We start from the raw sequence: 14,082 nt of genomic DNA on the forward strand, positions 1-14,082 counted from the left end.
ATAACATCAGAACAACTGGAACCAATTCTGCGAGAAGTGCAGGATAACCTCAAGGATGTTCAGTTTCCATTGACCGGAGCGAATCCAAGTCTTACTGGAAGCCTTTGACCACCATAGGCGGATGGATCTATTCCTTTGCTGCACCAGAAAAGGCGACAATAGCATGCCATTCCATGAGTCCAATCAAGATCATGCTGAGCGAAGTTGGGATCCTCAAATTGGGTCCAGGGTGTTCCCTCAAAACCAAGGACGCCATAATTCCAGCCACCACCTCACAAGCTGGTCAATCGGAATTTATTTTTGAATCAGATCTGCACTTAAACTTAACGAAACTCTCTCCAACACTACTAAAATATAATCACTTGCTCGAGAACACCAGAGTCCTAACGAAGTCTATTCTTGAAATTAACCCGAATTTATCAGCATTCGAGGTGAATTCAAAAACCCTAGATGAACTAGAGCAACAGCTTCAAGAGTTCGCCTTACAGCAACATAATCAAGAAAGACACTCGACCTTGATTTACGGATCATATGGAGGAGTTATTCTCCTATGTGCATTTCTGCTTATGTACCTGTGCCGATCACCGCTGAAAACCGGGACATATAAACTGTCTCAAACAATTTTCTCAAAGTCGAGTGATGAGAGTATCCAAACGTCACAACGAAAGAAACCGTCGATTAAAACTCCAACACCCAAGGATGTTGCTGGATTATACGAGGATATCCCTTCTACAAGTACAACCGCTGTCAACAAGGGGGTGACCATACAACAAATAACAACCTCAACTGAACCAGCAATTACCCAAAAGAAGGAGATAAAGTTTGCAACGTCCGAAGATAGACCATCAGTGAAGATCAGATGACTAACCGAAGGGTTAGGTTCCAAGCTGCGTGGAATCCAGGTGGAGGAGACTTCATTGGGAAGGAATCGCCAACCACCTTCTCGCCAGTAGTTCCGCCAAACATAACCTTGCAAGACAACAATGAAGATCTTCGACTTAAGAGGTTAGTGTTCACGATGACCTTAAGAAACGTTCAAAATCGCCACCTAAAACAGCCTGATGCCGCAGGTCTATCTATCCATTTCTTCTTACACATAATTATCCAAAGAAATTAAAAAAAAAATATTCAAACTCAATTTCAAATTTGTTTGCCTAATATAAATTCAATATTAAAGGTTTCTCATTCTACTAATATAAAATTTTGTTTTGACTTCATTATTAAATTACTAAGAAAATTCTCATTTAATATAAAAGAAAATAGTTAATGATTTATTCATTATGTAATCCAAATATTCTAATTTTAGTTATCTCAAATAATCAAATCACTTTATAAAACATATATAAACGGAGAAGAATTATTGTTGGGATATTTTAATGATAAAACATCAACTGCGTGTAAGCCTGTTTATTTCCTCAGGTACAATTGTTAAAAATTGATTGTTGTGATAAAAGTAAAATTTTAGATTTTATTTTATTTTTTTATCCAATTAATGGATTCTAACCCATAATGGGTTCTCACAAACCGTTTGTCTCTCCACCAAATGAATTCTCCTCGAACTGGGTGCCCGAGAGTCTGGTAATCGCAGTTCGAACGCACAGCTCATGCACCTCCAAACGTACGGTCGTAATTGGTGGATCACCCTCCGTGGGAGATCGTGAAAGACATCCGCCTAAAAACAATACACACAATTAATATTCTATATCACATAGTAAAATAATGACAACAACATAAGTAATTAACATTATACCCGATAGAGCCCCATCGCGTTAACTCGATTCACCTCGTCTAAAAACACCTGGGTGTGGTTGAGGCTGTCATAATCCAGTCTGTGCTGGAACAATTTCACGTGGATCATCTCGTGTAACATTGTCCCGAATAGGTCTTCCTTAGGAAGAAGTCTGTGTATCTCCCAGCTTCCCTCCCTAGGGGATTCAAGACCTTGCCGTTGGTGGGAGGCGTAGGAGGGGCTTTTACCCAGTGGGAGGCTACTTCTCGATATCTCTCGTGGGGACTGAGGGGGCGAACCCTTCAAAATGGGTCGGCCGCTACAGAAACCGAATCTTCTGTGTTTCGCTGGGCAGTGTCTCAGGGCACGGGGATTTAGAGGGATATCGAGAGAGACGGGATGTACAGAGGCTTAACCGCGGGTCCATTCCGAAGACTTCCTACTGGTGGAAGTCTGACCAAGAAGAAACCCTTCCATGGTTACGTTGGCTGTGCCATGGCGATTGAGGCGCGAGTCTCTGCCACCCAATCCGTGATGAACTCCTGTCCATGGATGAATGATACTAGGGTTAACAAATCCGTCGGGTTCTTCCGTGGGGAGGGGGTTGGACGGGGGACGACCTTCGCTGGGTACAATAAACCGTAAACCGTAAAGCTCGGGAACGGTTGTGTTACAGGAAGGGCCCGTCATCTGGACGACCCGTCCCCGGGGTGGGGCTCGAATGGAGGTATCTTGAACGAGACTCTGAGATACCAGGCGAACTTTCAGATGTAATTTAGCCTTTTCCTTAAATAGAGGCTCTTTAAGGATTGACCTTTCTTTCCTCTTTTCTCGTGGGACCATAATGGATACTACAGAAATTAATAAAAATAAAACCACACACGTGAGCGTCGAAGAGCCCTTTTGGGGGATCACGATGCTGGCGATCAAGGTGTGGACGCGACAGAGGGGACAGTGAGTCAGTCTTAAATATGGCTGCTTCCGGGATCCACTGTATGCAGATTAACTTGCATCATTGTACAGTACCGTCCGCAATTGTCAGTCCACCCATTTTTAAAGGAATGACAAAAATTTTTTAACATAAAATTCATGAAAACTAAAATTTTTTTTGGTTTATATTTTGAAAGACGATAAAATTTTGAAAAGAATAAGACCTTACAGAAGTCATTTGGCCAAAATTTGTAGAAGATATTCCTAAAAATCGTCATTTTCAATGTTTTACAAAAATTTAAATAACTTCTAAAATAATGAACGCTTTTTAATAATCTTAGGCTTATTTTAAAGGTCTTTTTCTACGGAAAAAGAATTACTTATAGGCATTAACCTGTCATTTTTAACTTGGAATAAGCATGACGTCAAAATTGGACAAAAAAATTGGAAAAATTTGAAATCAATTTTTTGTACTAAAAACTATTCTAGAACATATATAAAACATGATATGGTGTAGATTTTTCAAGAAAATTTAATAAAAATATATGTTTGAATTTCAAAAATTATTTTTCTTTTAATAATATTATTTCAAATTTTTTGAATTTTTTTGTCCAACTTTGACGTCATGCTTATTCCAAGTTGAAAATGACAGGTTAATGCCTATAAGTAATTCTTATTCTGTAGAAAATGGTCTTTAAAATAAGCCTAAGATTATTAAAAAGCGTTCATTATTTTAGAAGTTATTCAAATTTTTGTAAAACATTGAAAATGACGATTTTTAAGAATATCTTCTACAAATTTTGGCCAAATGACTTCTGTAAGGTCTTATTCTTTTCAAAATTTTATCGTCTTTCAAAATATAAACCAAAAAAAATTTTACTTTTCATGAATTCTATGTTAAAAAAATTTTGTCATTCCTTTGAAAATGGGTGGACTGACAATTTCGGACGGTACTGTAAGGGCGCTTCGGCGATTCTAGCCAAGAACTTTGCAAGGATGCAGGCAGCTATAGCCTTTGTTCAAGAACCTTGGGTTTACAAGGGTAAGATTAGAGGTCTAAGTGGCGGTGGGGTGCTAGTTAGTTCACCACAGGAACCAGTTCCAAGGGCTTGTCTGATCTATAAAGGTCTAGATGCTTTCCCTCTATTGGAATTAACTACCAGGGACTTAGTTGTTGTTAAGGCTAAGTACCTAGAAAAGAACGGAAATAAAAGGGAGGTTGTAGTAGCTTCCGCATATTTTCCGGGATCGGGGGATGACCCCGCACCACCTGCAGAGGTGGAGAAGTTGGTAGATTACTGTCAACGGCAAGGTCTCCCATTAATAATAGGTTGTGATGCCAATGCGCACCATGTCGTATGGGGCAGCACTGACATTAACGATAGAGGCAGAAGACTTTTAGATTTTCTGTTAGATACAGATTTAGATATTTTAAATCAGGGTAATGAGCCGACTTTCGTTACTGTTAACAGAAAAGAGGTGTTGGATATTACGATCTGTTCAAAGTCTTTTTGTGATGGTGTGAGGGACTGGAGGGTGTCTGATGAAGATTCCCTCTCGGACCACAGGCTTATTACGTTTAGATTGGAATCGAAGGATCGGGAACAGGAGTGGGGACGTAATCCTAGAAGTACCGACTGGGCTTCATATAGTGAAGACCTCAAGGCCTCCATGGCATGCTTCCCCACTTCCTATGGAACGATGGAGGAGTTAGAACTTGCAGCGGAATATCTGCGAGATTCTGTGAGGAGTGGTCAAGCGGTGATTAACTTCGGTAGCTCGGTCCAAGCGGGGAAATACTTTTAGGTGGGAAATAATGATAAAGTGGGAAATACTTGTAATGGGGAAAATTGCGATAAGGCAGTCTCTCCTTGCCCTTCCGCGTGTTAAAATTGTATAGTCACTTTGGTTATTTTAAATATATGTATTAAATGGTTTTTTATGTGTGCGAAAATCAAAAGATGTTGACATATGTAATTATACCTGCGAGAAACGCAACCGAGGGCAAGGAGCGATTGGCATTAGTTTTAAAAACAGCGAGCGAGTATGGATTAGAAATAAACTGGAAAAAATGTCAGCTGCTTCAGTCGTCTGTGAATTTCTTGGGGTATATTGTAGAAAATGGGTCAATTAGACCGTCAGCTGAGAAAACTCGTGCTGTGGAATTATTTCCAGAGCCAAAGAATGTAAAGTCGGTACAGAGTTTTTTGGGGTTAACGGGGTTTTTTTGAAAGTTTATTCCGGGGTTCGCTGTGTTAGCGAAACCATTATCAGATTTGACAAAAAAAGATGTAAATTTTGTATTCAGCGAAAGTCAGCGGTGCGCGTTCAAAAAGCTTAAGAATTTGTTATGTGAGAAACCGATCTTGTCTTTGTATAGTCCGTTTGCGGAGACCGAGCTACATACTGATGCGTCAGCGCTTGGATTGTGGGCAATTCTTATGTAGCGAGATAGCGAAGATAGATTGTTCCATCCTATCCATTATGCTAGTTGGAAAACTAGTAAGACGGAGGAGAAATATGACAGCTATAAGTTGGAAGTGCTTGCAGTGGTGAAGGCCTTACAAAAATTTCGCAACTACTTGATTGGAATGGAGTTTAAAATTGTAACAGATTGTCAGGCCTTTACGAGGACAATGAGTAAAAAGGACATTTCTTTACAAATTGCAGGATGGGCTCTTAAATTGGAAGATTTCCGATATACAATAGAGCATCGTGCAGGGACAAGGATGCAGCATGTAGATGCTCTAAGCCGTTATCCTTCTCCAGAGGTGTTGCTGATTGAAGAAGAAGACGAGACGGTAGCAGCGAGAATTAAAAAATGTCAAGAGCAGGATGGTGTTCTAAAGGAGTTGAAAGAGCAAATACTGAGCGGGTTGACGAAGGGATTTTCTCTCGAGGATGGCATTCTGTGTAAGGAAGTCGAACAGGAATTTATGATACTGGTGCCAGAGCAGATGCAAGACGAGATCATCTGTAAATGTCACGATGAAGGTCATTTCGCAGTAGCCAAGACTGAACAACTGGTGAGAAGAGACTATTGGTTTGCGGGGATGACTGAGAAGGTGAAATATGTAGTTCAGAATTGTTTGTCGTGTATATTGGCGGAACGAAAATATGGCAAACCCGAAGGATTTCTGAATCCATTAAATAAAGGTGATGCTCCGCTGAACACGTATCATATAGATCATTTGGGACCGTTGAATTCGACTAAGAAAAATTATAAACATATTTTAGCAGTTATCGATGGATTCAGTAAATTTGTTTGGCTGTATCCTACAAAGACAACCTGTTCAGCAGAAGTTATAAGCAAGTTGCTGCGGCAATCAGCTGTTTTCGGAAACCCGAGAAGAATAATTTCTGATCGAGGCTCAGCGTTTACGTCGTCGGAATTCAAGGAGTACTGCAAGAATGAGGGAATTGAGCATTCTACGATTGTGACAGGTGTTCCGCGGGGAAACGGTCAGGTGGAACGCTTGAACCGAACGGTGATACCAATCTTGACGAAACTTGCAGCGCCTACGCCAGGAGATTGGCATAAGTACGTGGGAAAAGCACAACAATTCGTTAATCATGTTCCTTCAAGCAGTACAGGTGTCGAACCTTTTACACTTTTGTTTGGCACCAGAATGAGAATTAAAGAGGATCCACAAATCGTCGAAATTATCGAAGAAGAGAGAGTACGACTTTTTTCGGAAAAAAGAGAGGAATTGCGAGATCACGCTAAAAAAGCAATTTCTAAAGCTCAGAAGGAAAACAAAAAACACTATGTTAAAAAACGCAAGGCAGCTAGTGTTTACAAGGAAGGAGACTTAATCGCAGTCAGACGCACGCAACAAGGACCAGGTTTGAAGTTTTGCCATAAGTTTCTGGGACCATATAAAGTATCACCAGTTCTACGGGCAGACAGATATTTGGTTAAGAAAATAGGCCAGGGCGAAGGGCCAAAAGCCACGTCTACCTCAGTGGATAACATGAAGCCGTGGGTGGGATCTAAGTGTACCACCAACACCTGAGGACAGGTGATTTGTCAGGACGGCCGAGTGTGAGGAGTGGTCAAGCGGTGATTAACTTCGGTAGCTCGGTCCAAGCGGGGAAATACTTTTAGGTGGGAAATAATGATAAAGTGGAGAAATACTTGTAATGGGGAAAATTGCGATAAGGCAGTCTCTCCTTGCCCTTCCGCGTGTTAAAATTGTATAGTCACTTTGGTTATTTTAAATATATGTATTAAATGGTTTTTTATGTGTTTTAATTATTTGCAATTCCCTTACAATTCTATTATCTGTTCCTTTGAAAGGAACTGTGTAGTTAAGAAAATGGGCTTCAATGGGGGCGGTAAATGGTGGACCCCCCGTTGGGAGGAACATAGGAAAACTGTAAGAAAGCTTTTTAATAAAGCCAAGAAACGTAGGCATCAGCGAGCATGGGATGAATATCATACCGCTCGCGACTCTTATAAGAAAGAAGTAGATAGGGCAAGGGGTGTCAGCTGGAGAAGTTTTTGCGAGGGAATCGAGAGGGTACCAGAAGCTTCAAGACTTCATAAAGTACTAGCTCGAGACCCAATGGCAAAATTAACTACTATTAAGCTGCCTAATGGGCAGTATGCCCAGGATAAAAGGGAGTGTCTAAAGCACCTGATGGAAGTAAACTTCCCGGACTTTAGAGAAGGTTTGGAGAACAGCCAGGGCATAGGACCAGGTAGGAACCGAGGATATCGGGAACACTGGAAACTAGCAGCCAGGGTTGTAACTCCGGAAGGGATTGATTGGGCAATAAGCACTTTCAAACCATTTAAGGCTGCAGGGGGGGACGGTATATATCCGGTTCTTTTGCAAAAGGGATTGGATTGTATTAGAGTACCACTGTGTAAAATTATGAGAGCATGTATAGCTCTTGGTTATACACCGGAGTCTTGGAAAAAGACGAGGGTTGTGTTTATTCCGAAGTCCGGTCGGTCAGGCTATACTGCGGCGATGGACTTCAGGCCAATCAGCCTAACTTCCTTTATATTAAAGACGTTAGAGAAACTGGTGGATAAGTTTATTAGACAGGAATGTCTTAGAGATTTTCCCCTACATCAGGGACAGCATGCATATAGAGCAGGCTTCTCAGTAGAAACAGCCCTCCATTAGCAACAAATTAGCAGTGGTGGTTATGCGGTTGGTACTTTTCTTGATATCGAAAATGCCTTCCCTAACACCTCTAGCAAAACTATCTGCAGGGCAGCCAGGATGCGAGGCGTGCCCGAGCCGCTAGTTAAGTGGATCGACAGCATGCTTCGCGAAAGGGCCCTGGAGGCAGAGTATGGTGAGGCCAAGGTAACCGGCCTTGTCTCAAAAGGGTGCCCACAGGGAGGAGTTCTCTCTCCTTTATTGTGGTGCTTAGTGGCAGATGAGTTAATTAGAAACCTCAATAGCCATGGATATTATACGCAAAGTTATGCGGATGATTTCCTTATAATTATAAGAGGGCACTCAATTGAGACCCTCTTAGAACTTACGGAACGTGCGCTTAAGATTGTCAAGGATTGGTGCAATCTGACTGGACTTTCTGTAAACCCAGAGAAAACGAATATAGTAGTTTTCACAAAAAAATATAAGGTACCGAGTTTGAAGAAACTGATATTTTATGGAAAAGAGATTTCCTTTTCTGAATCGGCTAAGTATCTGGGAGTAATCCTGGATAAAAAGCTGGTTTGGAGGGAACATTTCGAATATCAGTATAGCAGGTTTTGTACCGCGTTTTGGGCGTGTAGAAGGGCGATAGGGTCATCATGGGGACTAAGGCCTAATATGGTCAACTGGCTCTATCAGATGATCTTAAAACCAAGGTTTCTTCACGCGGCGGTTGTCTGGTGGTCTAGGACTCAACTGATAACCTCTGCATATTGCCGCGGTGAAAAAGGCGGCTCTCACTATGAGCAGGTTAACTGCGCAGGGAAGGTGAAAGGTTGGTGGTATACACACCAAGCTTCCACGCTCAATTCTATCAATACCAGAATTAGGTATGGTGCAAGATAGAATGATCAAGAGGGTGAAATTTAAACCCCGCTTTAAGATCATTACACCTTCCAGAATGGACTGGAAGAAAGGTTTTCCACTTGGGGACGAAGTCTGGTATACAGACGGCTCTAAGATGGACTGCGGTGCAGGCTTCGGAATTTATCGGAAAACTGGCTGCATTAAAGTGGCTGAGTCATTAGGACAGCATGCCACGGTCTGGCAGGCAGTTGTCTGTGCGCCCAAATAATGTTAACTTGCGCCCAAATATCCATTCGAAATGGAACAAAGGGCAAGAGGATTAGTATTTGTGTGGATAGTCAAGCGGCCTTAGGGGCTCTGAAAAATCCCACAATAGAATCAAAACTCGTCTGGGAATGCCGGAGCGTACTAGATGAGTTGGGTTCAGCAAATAGACTTTCATTGATTTGGGTACCGGGTCACTCGGGAATCAAGGGTAATGAAAGAGTAGACGTCTTGGCGAAAACCGGTTCCGAGACGAAATTTATAGGTCCTGAACCAGCAGTGGCAATAATGCCATGCTTGGTTAAGGGAGCCATAGAAAGATGGGGTGAAAAGGAACATGAGAAGTATTGGGCGAACGTTGGGGTGGGAAGGCAAGCGAAAACTCTGTTGGGGTTAGCACTCAACAAGAGGCGAGCGAGCGATCTCCTAAAACTCGATAAGCTCAGAGTTAGAACCGTAGTTCGTCTACTTACGGGTCATGGACTATTGAACTACCATCAGCATAAAATAGGCAGACAAGTTTCACCTATGAGCAGACTGTGTGGGGAAAGTAACGAAACTTCGACTCACATATTATCTGAATGCCCAGCGTTAGCTAGGATCAGGCTATCTAGCTGGGGTCAAGCAATTATTGACCCTAAGCAGGTGATCAACCTATCGATAGGTACTGGACTTCTGGAGAAGAACAGGACTCTAAGAAGTTGCTATAAACGAGCGAACTGGAGTCTGGTACAATGGGTTCTATAACCTAGGTGCTTACTTTCCCCTCTTGAGGAAAATCCAGCTCGATCTCGGTGTCAGATTAGATTAGATCTCCCAGCTTATGCGCACTTCGCGTGGGGGTAAGTCAGTAAACCCTGAATTTGACGTCATTTTTAGTCCTCAATGCAACGTATAGCCGGCACCCGCAAGCTCGCCATTAAAATATATTTTGTCCAGTCCTTTAAATATCCCTCTCAAATCTGGCCTCCCGTCCGTAGTGCGCTTGCGCTCAGAAAAAATCAACCCTTCTTCTAAGGGTTGTTATTGCGATCGTGTTGCTCTTCTGCTCATTTCGAGAGTTTATCTAAATGGAAGTAAAATGTAGCGTTAAAACAAAAAGGTCTTATACGGGTGAGATAGCGAGAAACTGGAAGGTCAAGAAAAACAAAATTTTACTGGCAGAGTGTCAAAAATGTCGTTTCCGGAGCGCCCCAACTTTAAAGTTGGGTCATTTTTGAGGCATTTCCGTTAAAAATTCGCGACACTCGAGAATCAGGGAAAAATATTGTAACTATGATTCCGAGGAATAATATAAAACTTACTAAACAAAAATCGGCTTATTTTTGTGGTATTTACGACCAAATTTTTCGATCCTGTCATTTTCGAGCGCGCGAGATACTTGCCGGCGGCTGCCGCCGAGCATGGCAGCCGCCGCCGACCACGTGAGAACCCCCGTCGGATAACCACTGTAGACTGAATAGACTAAATCAAACTAAGCTCCCCGGAGTTCAATTGTTCTCAGAAATTTATTTTTCCAATTTTATTTATTTTCAATATATAATATTGAAAAATATATAGAATATATATATATATATAAATATGTAATAAAATTGTCAGTGGAGTTCTATTGATTATGAATTTTATAAGTCTCTTCGCAATGATTCAATTATTGTTTTAGCGAGGAATAGCATTTTACCAGGAATTCAATTGTTTTCATAAACTGGCAATTCACTTTTAACATCCGTAGTAATAGTATAATTTTATGTCGCATGTCACATGAGAATAAGACTTAAATTTTATTCCGTTAAGCATGTTAAATTTTAGGGTCGACTATTGTTCATGGAGGAGAGTGATTGCCAATGAGACGATAATGGAAGATATGTTTGTTGCAGTATTTTGACTTACTAATTAAAAAAAAATAATATAAATTACATTTAATTACAATTAACTACTTATTTGTTGTTTTGTCTCTAATAAGTTTTCAAGGCAAAATTAAATAATATTATTTTCATACCATGAACATTAAAAAAAAATTCAATAGTTCAGTAGAATCCTACACAAAATCACTATTTTCTAAATTTATTCAAAAAGGGGTCGGAGAATTTTGTCAAGGGGCTGAAACAACTTTCAATTTCAAGAATCCATAAGAAAATTCTGAATGTTATTCCTCAGCGTTGAAGAGATTTTATTTAGTTCAAACCTTTCTTTGCAATGATTGGACTTTACAAATTTAAAAATTGAATTTTGAGATGATTCAATTATTGAGGAGTGAATAAATAATGAATTTTTACTAGAGGTTCATTATTTGCAGGTTTTTCTTTTGTGGATTTATTTGCAAAATTCAATTGTTTTATTACACATTTTGATCAAATTTCCGAAAAATGTAATTGTTCTTGAAAGTTTTGTTAAAAATTGTCAAAGAAATTTAATTTTTTCAATAACCTCTGCTACAATTTGATTATTAGAATTCAAATATTATTCAATAAATTTAATTTCGTATTTAAATAGTGAAATTCTCGTAGAATTATCTCATGAAAATTAACTTAAAAATGGATTTCGGTTGGAATTTTAGATTATAATTGAACACTGAAGGTACTAGAGCGTAAGGCTTTAGAAGCGATTAAATTTTGGGAGATTTCAGGATAGAATCTTTAAAAATTTGAAATTTTTTTTACTAAGTAATAATCCTGTGGAATTGATCCTTGAGAAGTTTTGATTGCGAATTTTAATTGAAGTTTTATTTTCTGATACATATTTAATTGAAGAATTGATTTAAAGATTGTCAAGGAACTTTTCGGGGGTTATAAGAAATGGTCGATTTCGAGAAGAATCCTAATTGAGGATTTTGAAAGTAATAATTGAATTGGCAATGGTTTTATCACTCTATCTTTAATTATTATAAAACGGGAAGTAGTCGATCGCTCCGAGTCTTTAAGTCGGAGCTGTCGGTATCTTCAATTTTATCTAAAAAAGTAAATATATATTCCAGGTAAACTTAGACGTTTTCTTTTTCTTGGCCTCCCAGTCTTAATTCTACACATTGATTGTTTAATTGGATTTTAACTTTATAATATTCGGAATAGATATTTGATACATATATATATATATATATATATATATATATTTAACAAATTTTTTTTTGACAAAGGATTTTCATTGATTGTTGAATATTCTATGACTCAAGTAATTAATTAAATACATTAAAAGTAAGTCACGTTAAAAGTTAACGAAGTAAACATATTAGACAACACTTTATGAAAAAAAAAACTATAAAAAAAATAAATTGTATTAAAATTACTATTTTTTTTAAAATGCATTTTGATGACTCGAACTTATGTTTATATAGTTTTGGTAATATGGTAGTTATTTAATAATAATGATATCTGTCAAAATTTTTGAAAAATGAGTATTATATCGTTAACAATTATGTTACTTAGAGTTTTACATGTTAAAAAGAAAGATTATTAAAAGACAAATTTCGTAAGCTTACCTTACGATTATGAGATCTAGTCCAAATTAAATCCTTCACATGTTTTCCAATTGTGGCACGAACGAAAGAAAAGAAAAACGATTGTTAAAAGAAAAGGAACACAAGAAAATAATAATGATTGTTGTTCGCGAGTATTATTGCTCCTTCACTCCCGAAAACCAAGGCGCACTATAAGAAAAACAAGCGTAGAACCAAAAACGAATTGTTATGTCTAAAAAAAAATCTAATCTCGCTACAACGAAGTGTTTGTACGACTGGGCACGTTTAGGGCGATAGCCGGCGTACTCACCGCAACAGTCAATCCCCCCCTTGGAACAGCCAAAGACCCATTAAACTTAATGTGTAGTTAACGAGCGGCGGCGACGTGACTTTTCAATAGGAAATTAAGTTTCTCTCAAAATCAGACTTTCTAAAATTAATTTCTCATATAAAAAAAAAACATATATATTTTTATTTCTAGCGTTACAATTGCAACTACATTTTCTTTATATTTAATAAAGTTAAAACTTAATTATTCCTTAAAATTCTTATCATAACGCTTCTCATATTCAAGTATTTTGAAAGCTTTTATTGGAATTCCTTATAAATCTAATTTTGTAATTGAAAATTAACTTTTTAACATGAAAAAACAAAATTATTTATTTGAAAGAAATAAAAAAAAGGAGGAAAATTTTCCTAGTTTTGAACTTTAAATTTGAATGAGTATTATTATTTATTGCTTGCAAAGGAATTGAAATTTCAAAAAGTTTTGAATTAAAAAAAAACATTTCGAAATCTAATTAATTCTAAACATTATATATGCAATTTTCTGAATGTTAAATATTCTCTGAAATTCTAAATGAAATTCTTTTAGAAATTAATTCCTATCTAAAGGTTCTACTAAAATTAAACTAATTTGACATGACATGACTTCTGACATGACAAATAGTTTGGAATCAGAAAATCGTAATTTCACTTGAGTACAGAAATTTATTAGTATATAAGTAATGATAATTATAATAATGTATTTATTATCTAACATTCCTGAATATTCAAATAAATAATTTTGTTCAATTTTGCTTCTTCGTGTGAGTGCAGTTCTTTTAAATTTTTTTTTACTTGCTACAAATAACTAAATACATTATGATAATTTAATAAAGATATAAAACAATTAAAAAAAGAAAAAGAAAAAAAAATTATTTTTCCTTTTATATATATAAATGAACAAAACCATTTTCCAATTATTTCTTTATGAAAACTAGAAATATGTTTTCTTAAAAGAAAAACGTGTGGCAGCATTGCCTGTAACATTCGGAAAAGCATAGCTGCCAGTTAGTCACGTTGAATCGGTGTCAGGTTACCTACGGCGCCATTCAATACTCCGACCGCCATAAAACTATTTGAACCCTAACGCACTTATAATGACCAGCGGGTGATGAAAAATCTTCAGCAAAAGCATAATAGTTCTTTTTCCTTCTCTCCGACTCCAATTTTCTCTGGCCCTCCGTTGTTGGAATTCTACGTCTCAGAATGACTCAAAATTCTAAGAAGAAAATATTTCTTTAAATTAAACAACTGCAAAATATTTTGTGTTCTTTCTTGACTCTGGGGAATGTTTTGTTTCAGAAGTGATTGGATATAATAAATAATTGAATGCTTTTATTTTATTTGCCTACCAATCTCATTAATATTTTAACTAGCACAAATAACGCTCGTTAAAG

The 14,082-nt window shown here is 37.9% G+C and overlaps 3 protein-coding genes across 3 annotated transcripts; 2 read left to right on the top strand and 1 right to left on the bottom strand.

Moving 5' to 3' along the window:
* Window positions 1–1,401: 1,401 nt before the first annotated feature.
* Window positions 1,402–1,870, bottom strand: LOC122509707. Its single transcript, XM_043623937.1, has 2 exons — window positions 1,751–1,870; window positions 1,402–1,672 (listed from the first exon to the last, which is right to left on the bottom strand). Exons 1-2 carry the CDS (start codon window positions 1,868–1,870, stop codon window positions 1,490–1,492), a joined length of 303 nt encoding a protein of 100 aa, XP_043479872.1. The 3' UTR covers window positions 1,402–1,489.
* A 1,785-nt stretch (window positions 1,871–3,655) lies between these two features.
* Window positions 3,656–4,465, top strand: LOC122509713. Its single transcript, XM_043623943.1, has one exon. The coding sequence runs from the start codon at window positions 3,656–3,658 to the stop codon at window positions 4,463–4,465; it is 810 nt and encodes a 269-aa protein (XP_043479878.1).
* Window positions 4,466–6,978: 2,513 nt separating this feature from the next.
* On the top strand, window positions 6,979–7,797 carry LOC122509714. Its single transcript, XM_043623944.1, has one exon. It carries the CDS (start codon window positions 6,979–6,981, stop codon window positions 7,795–7,797), a length of 819 nt encoding a protein of 272 aa, XP_043479879.1.
* Window positions 7,798–14,082: the final 6,285 nt, after the last annotated feature.

Source organism: Leptopilina heterotoma, unplaced genomic scaffold, assembly GCF_015476425.1.
Source record: "Leptopilina heterotoma isolate Lh14 unplaced genomic scaffold, ASM1547642v1 Lhet_615, whole genome shotgun sequence".
Lineage (NCBI taxonomy): Eukaryota > Metazoa > Arthropoda > Insecta > Hymenoptera > Figitidae > Leptopilina > Leptopilina heterotoma.

Excerpts from the sequence above, each read along its gene's own strand:
- LOC122509707 (XM_043623937.1), bottom strand. The coding sequence starts at position 1,870 with ATGTTACACGAGATGATCCACGTGAAATTGTTCCAGCACAGACTGGAT. Across the intron at positions 1,673-1,750 it reads ACGCGATGGGGCTCTATCGG|GCGGATGTCTTTCACGATCT; the intron begins GTATAATGTTAA and ends TATTGTTTTTAG.
- LOC122509714 (XM_043623944.1), top strand. The coding sequence starts at position 6,979 with ATGGGCTTCAATGGGGGCGGTAAATGGTGGACCCCCCGTTGGGAGGAA.
- LOC122509713 (XM_043623943.1), top strand. The coding sequence starts at position 3,656 with ATGCAGGCAGCTATAGCCTTTGTTCAAGAACCTTGGGTTTACAAGGGT.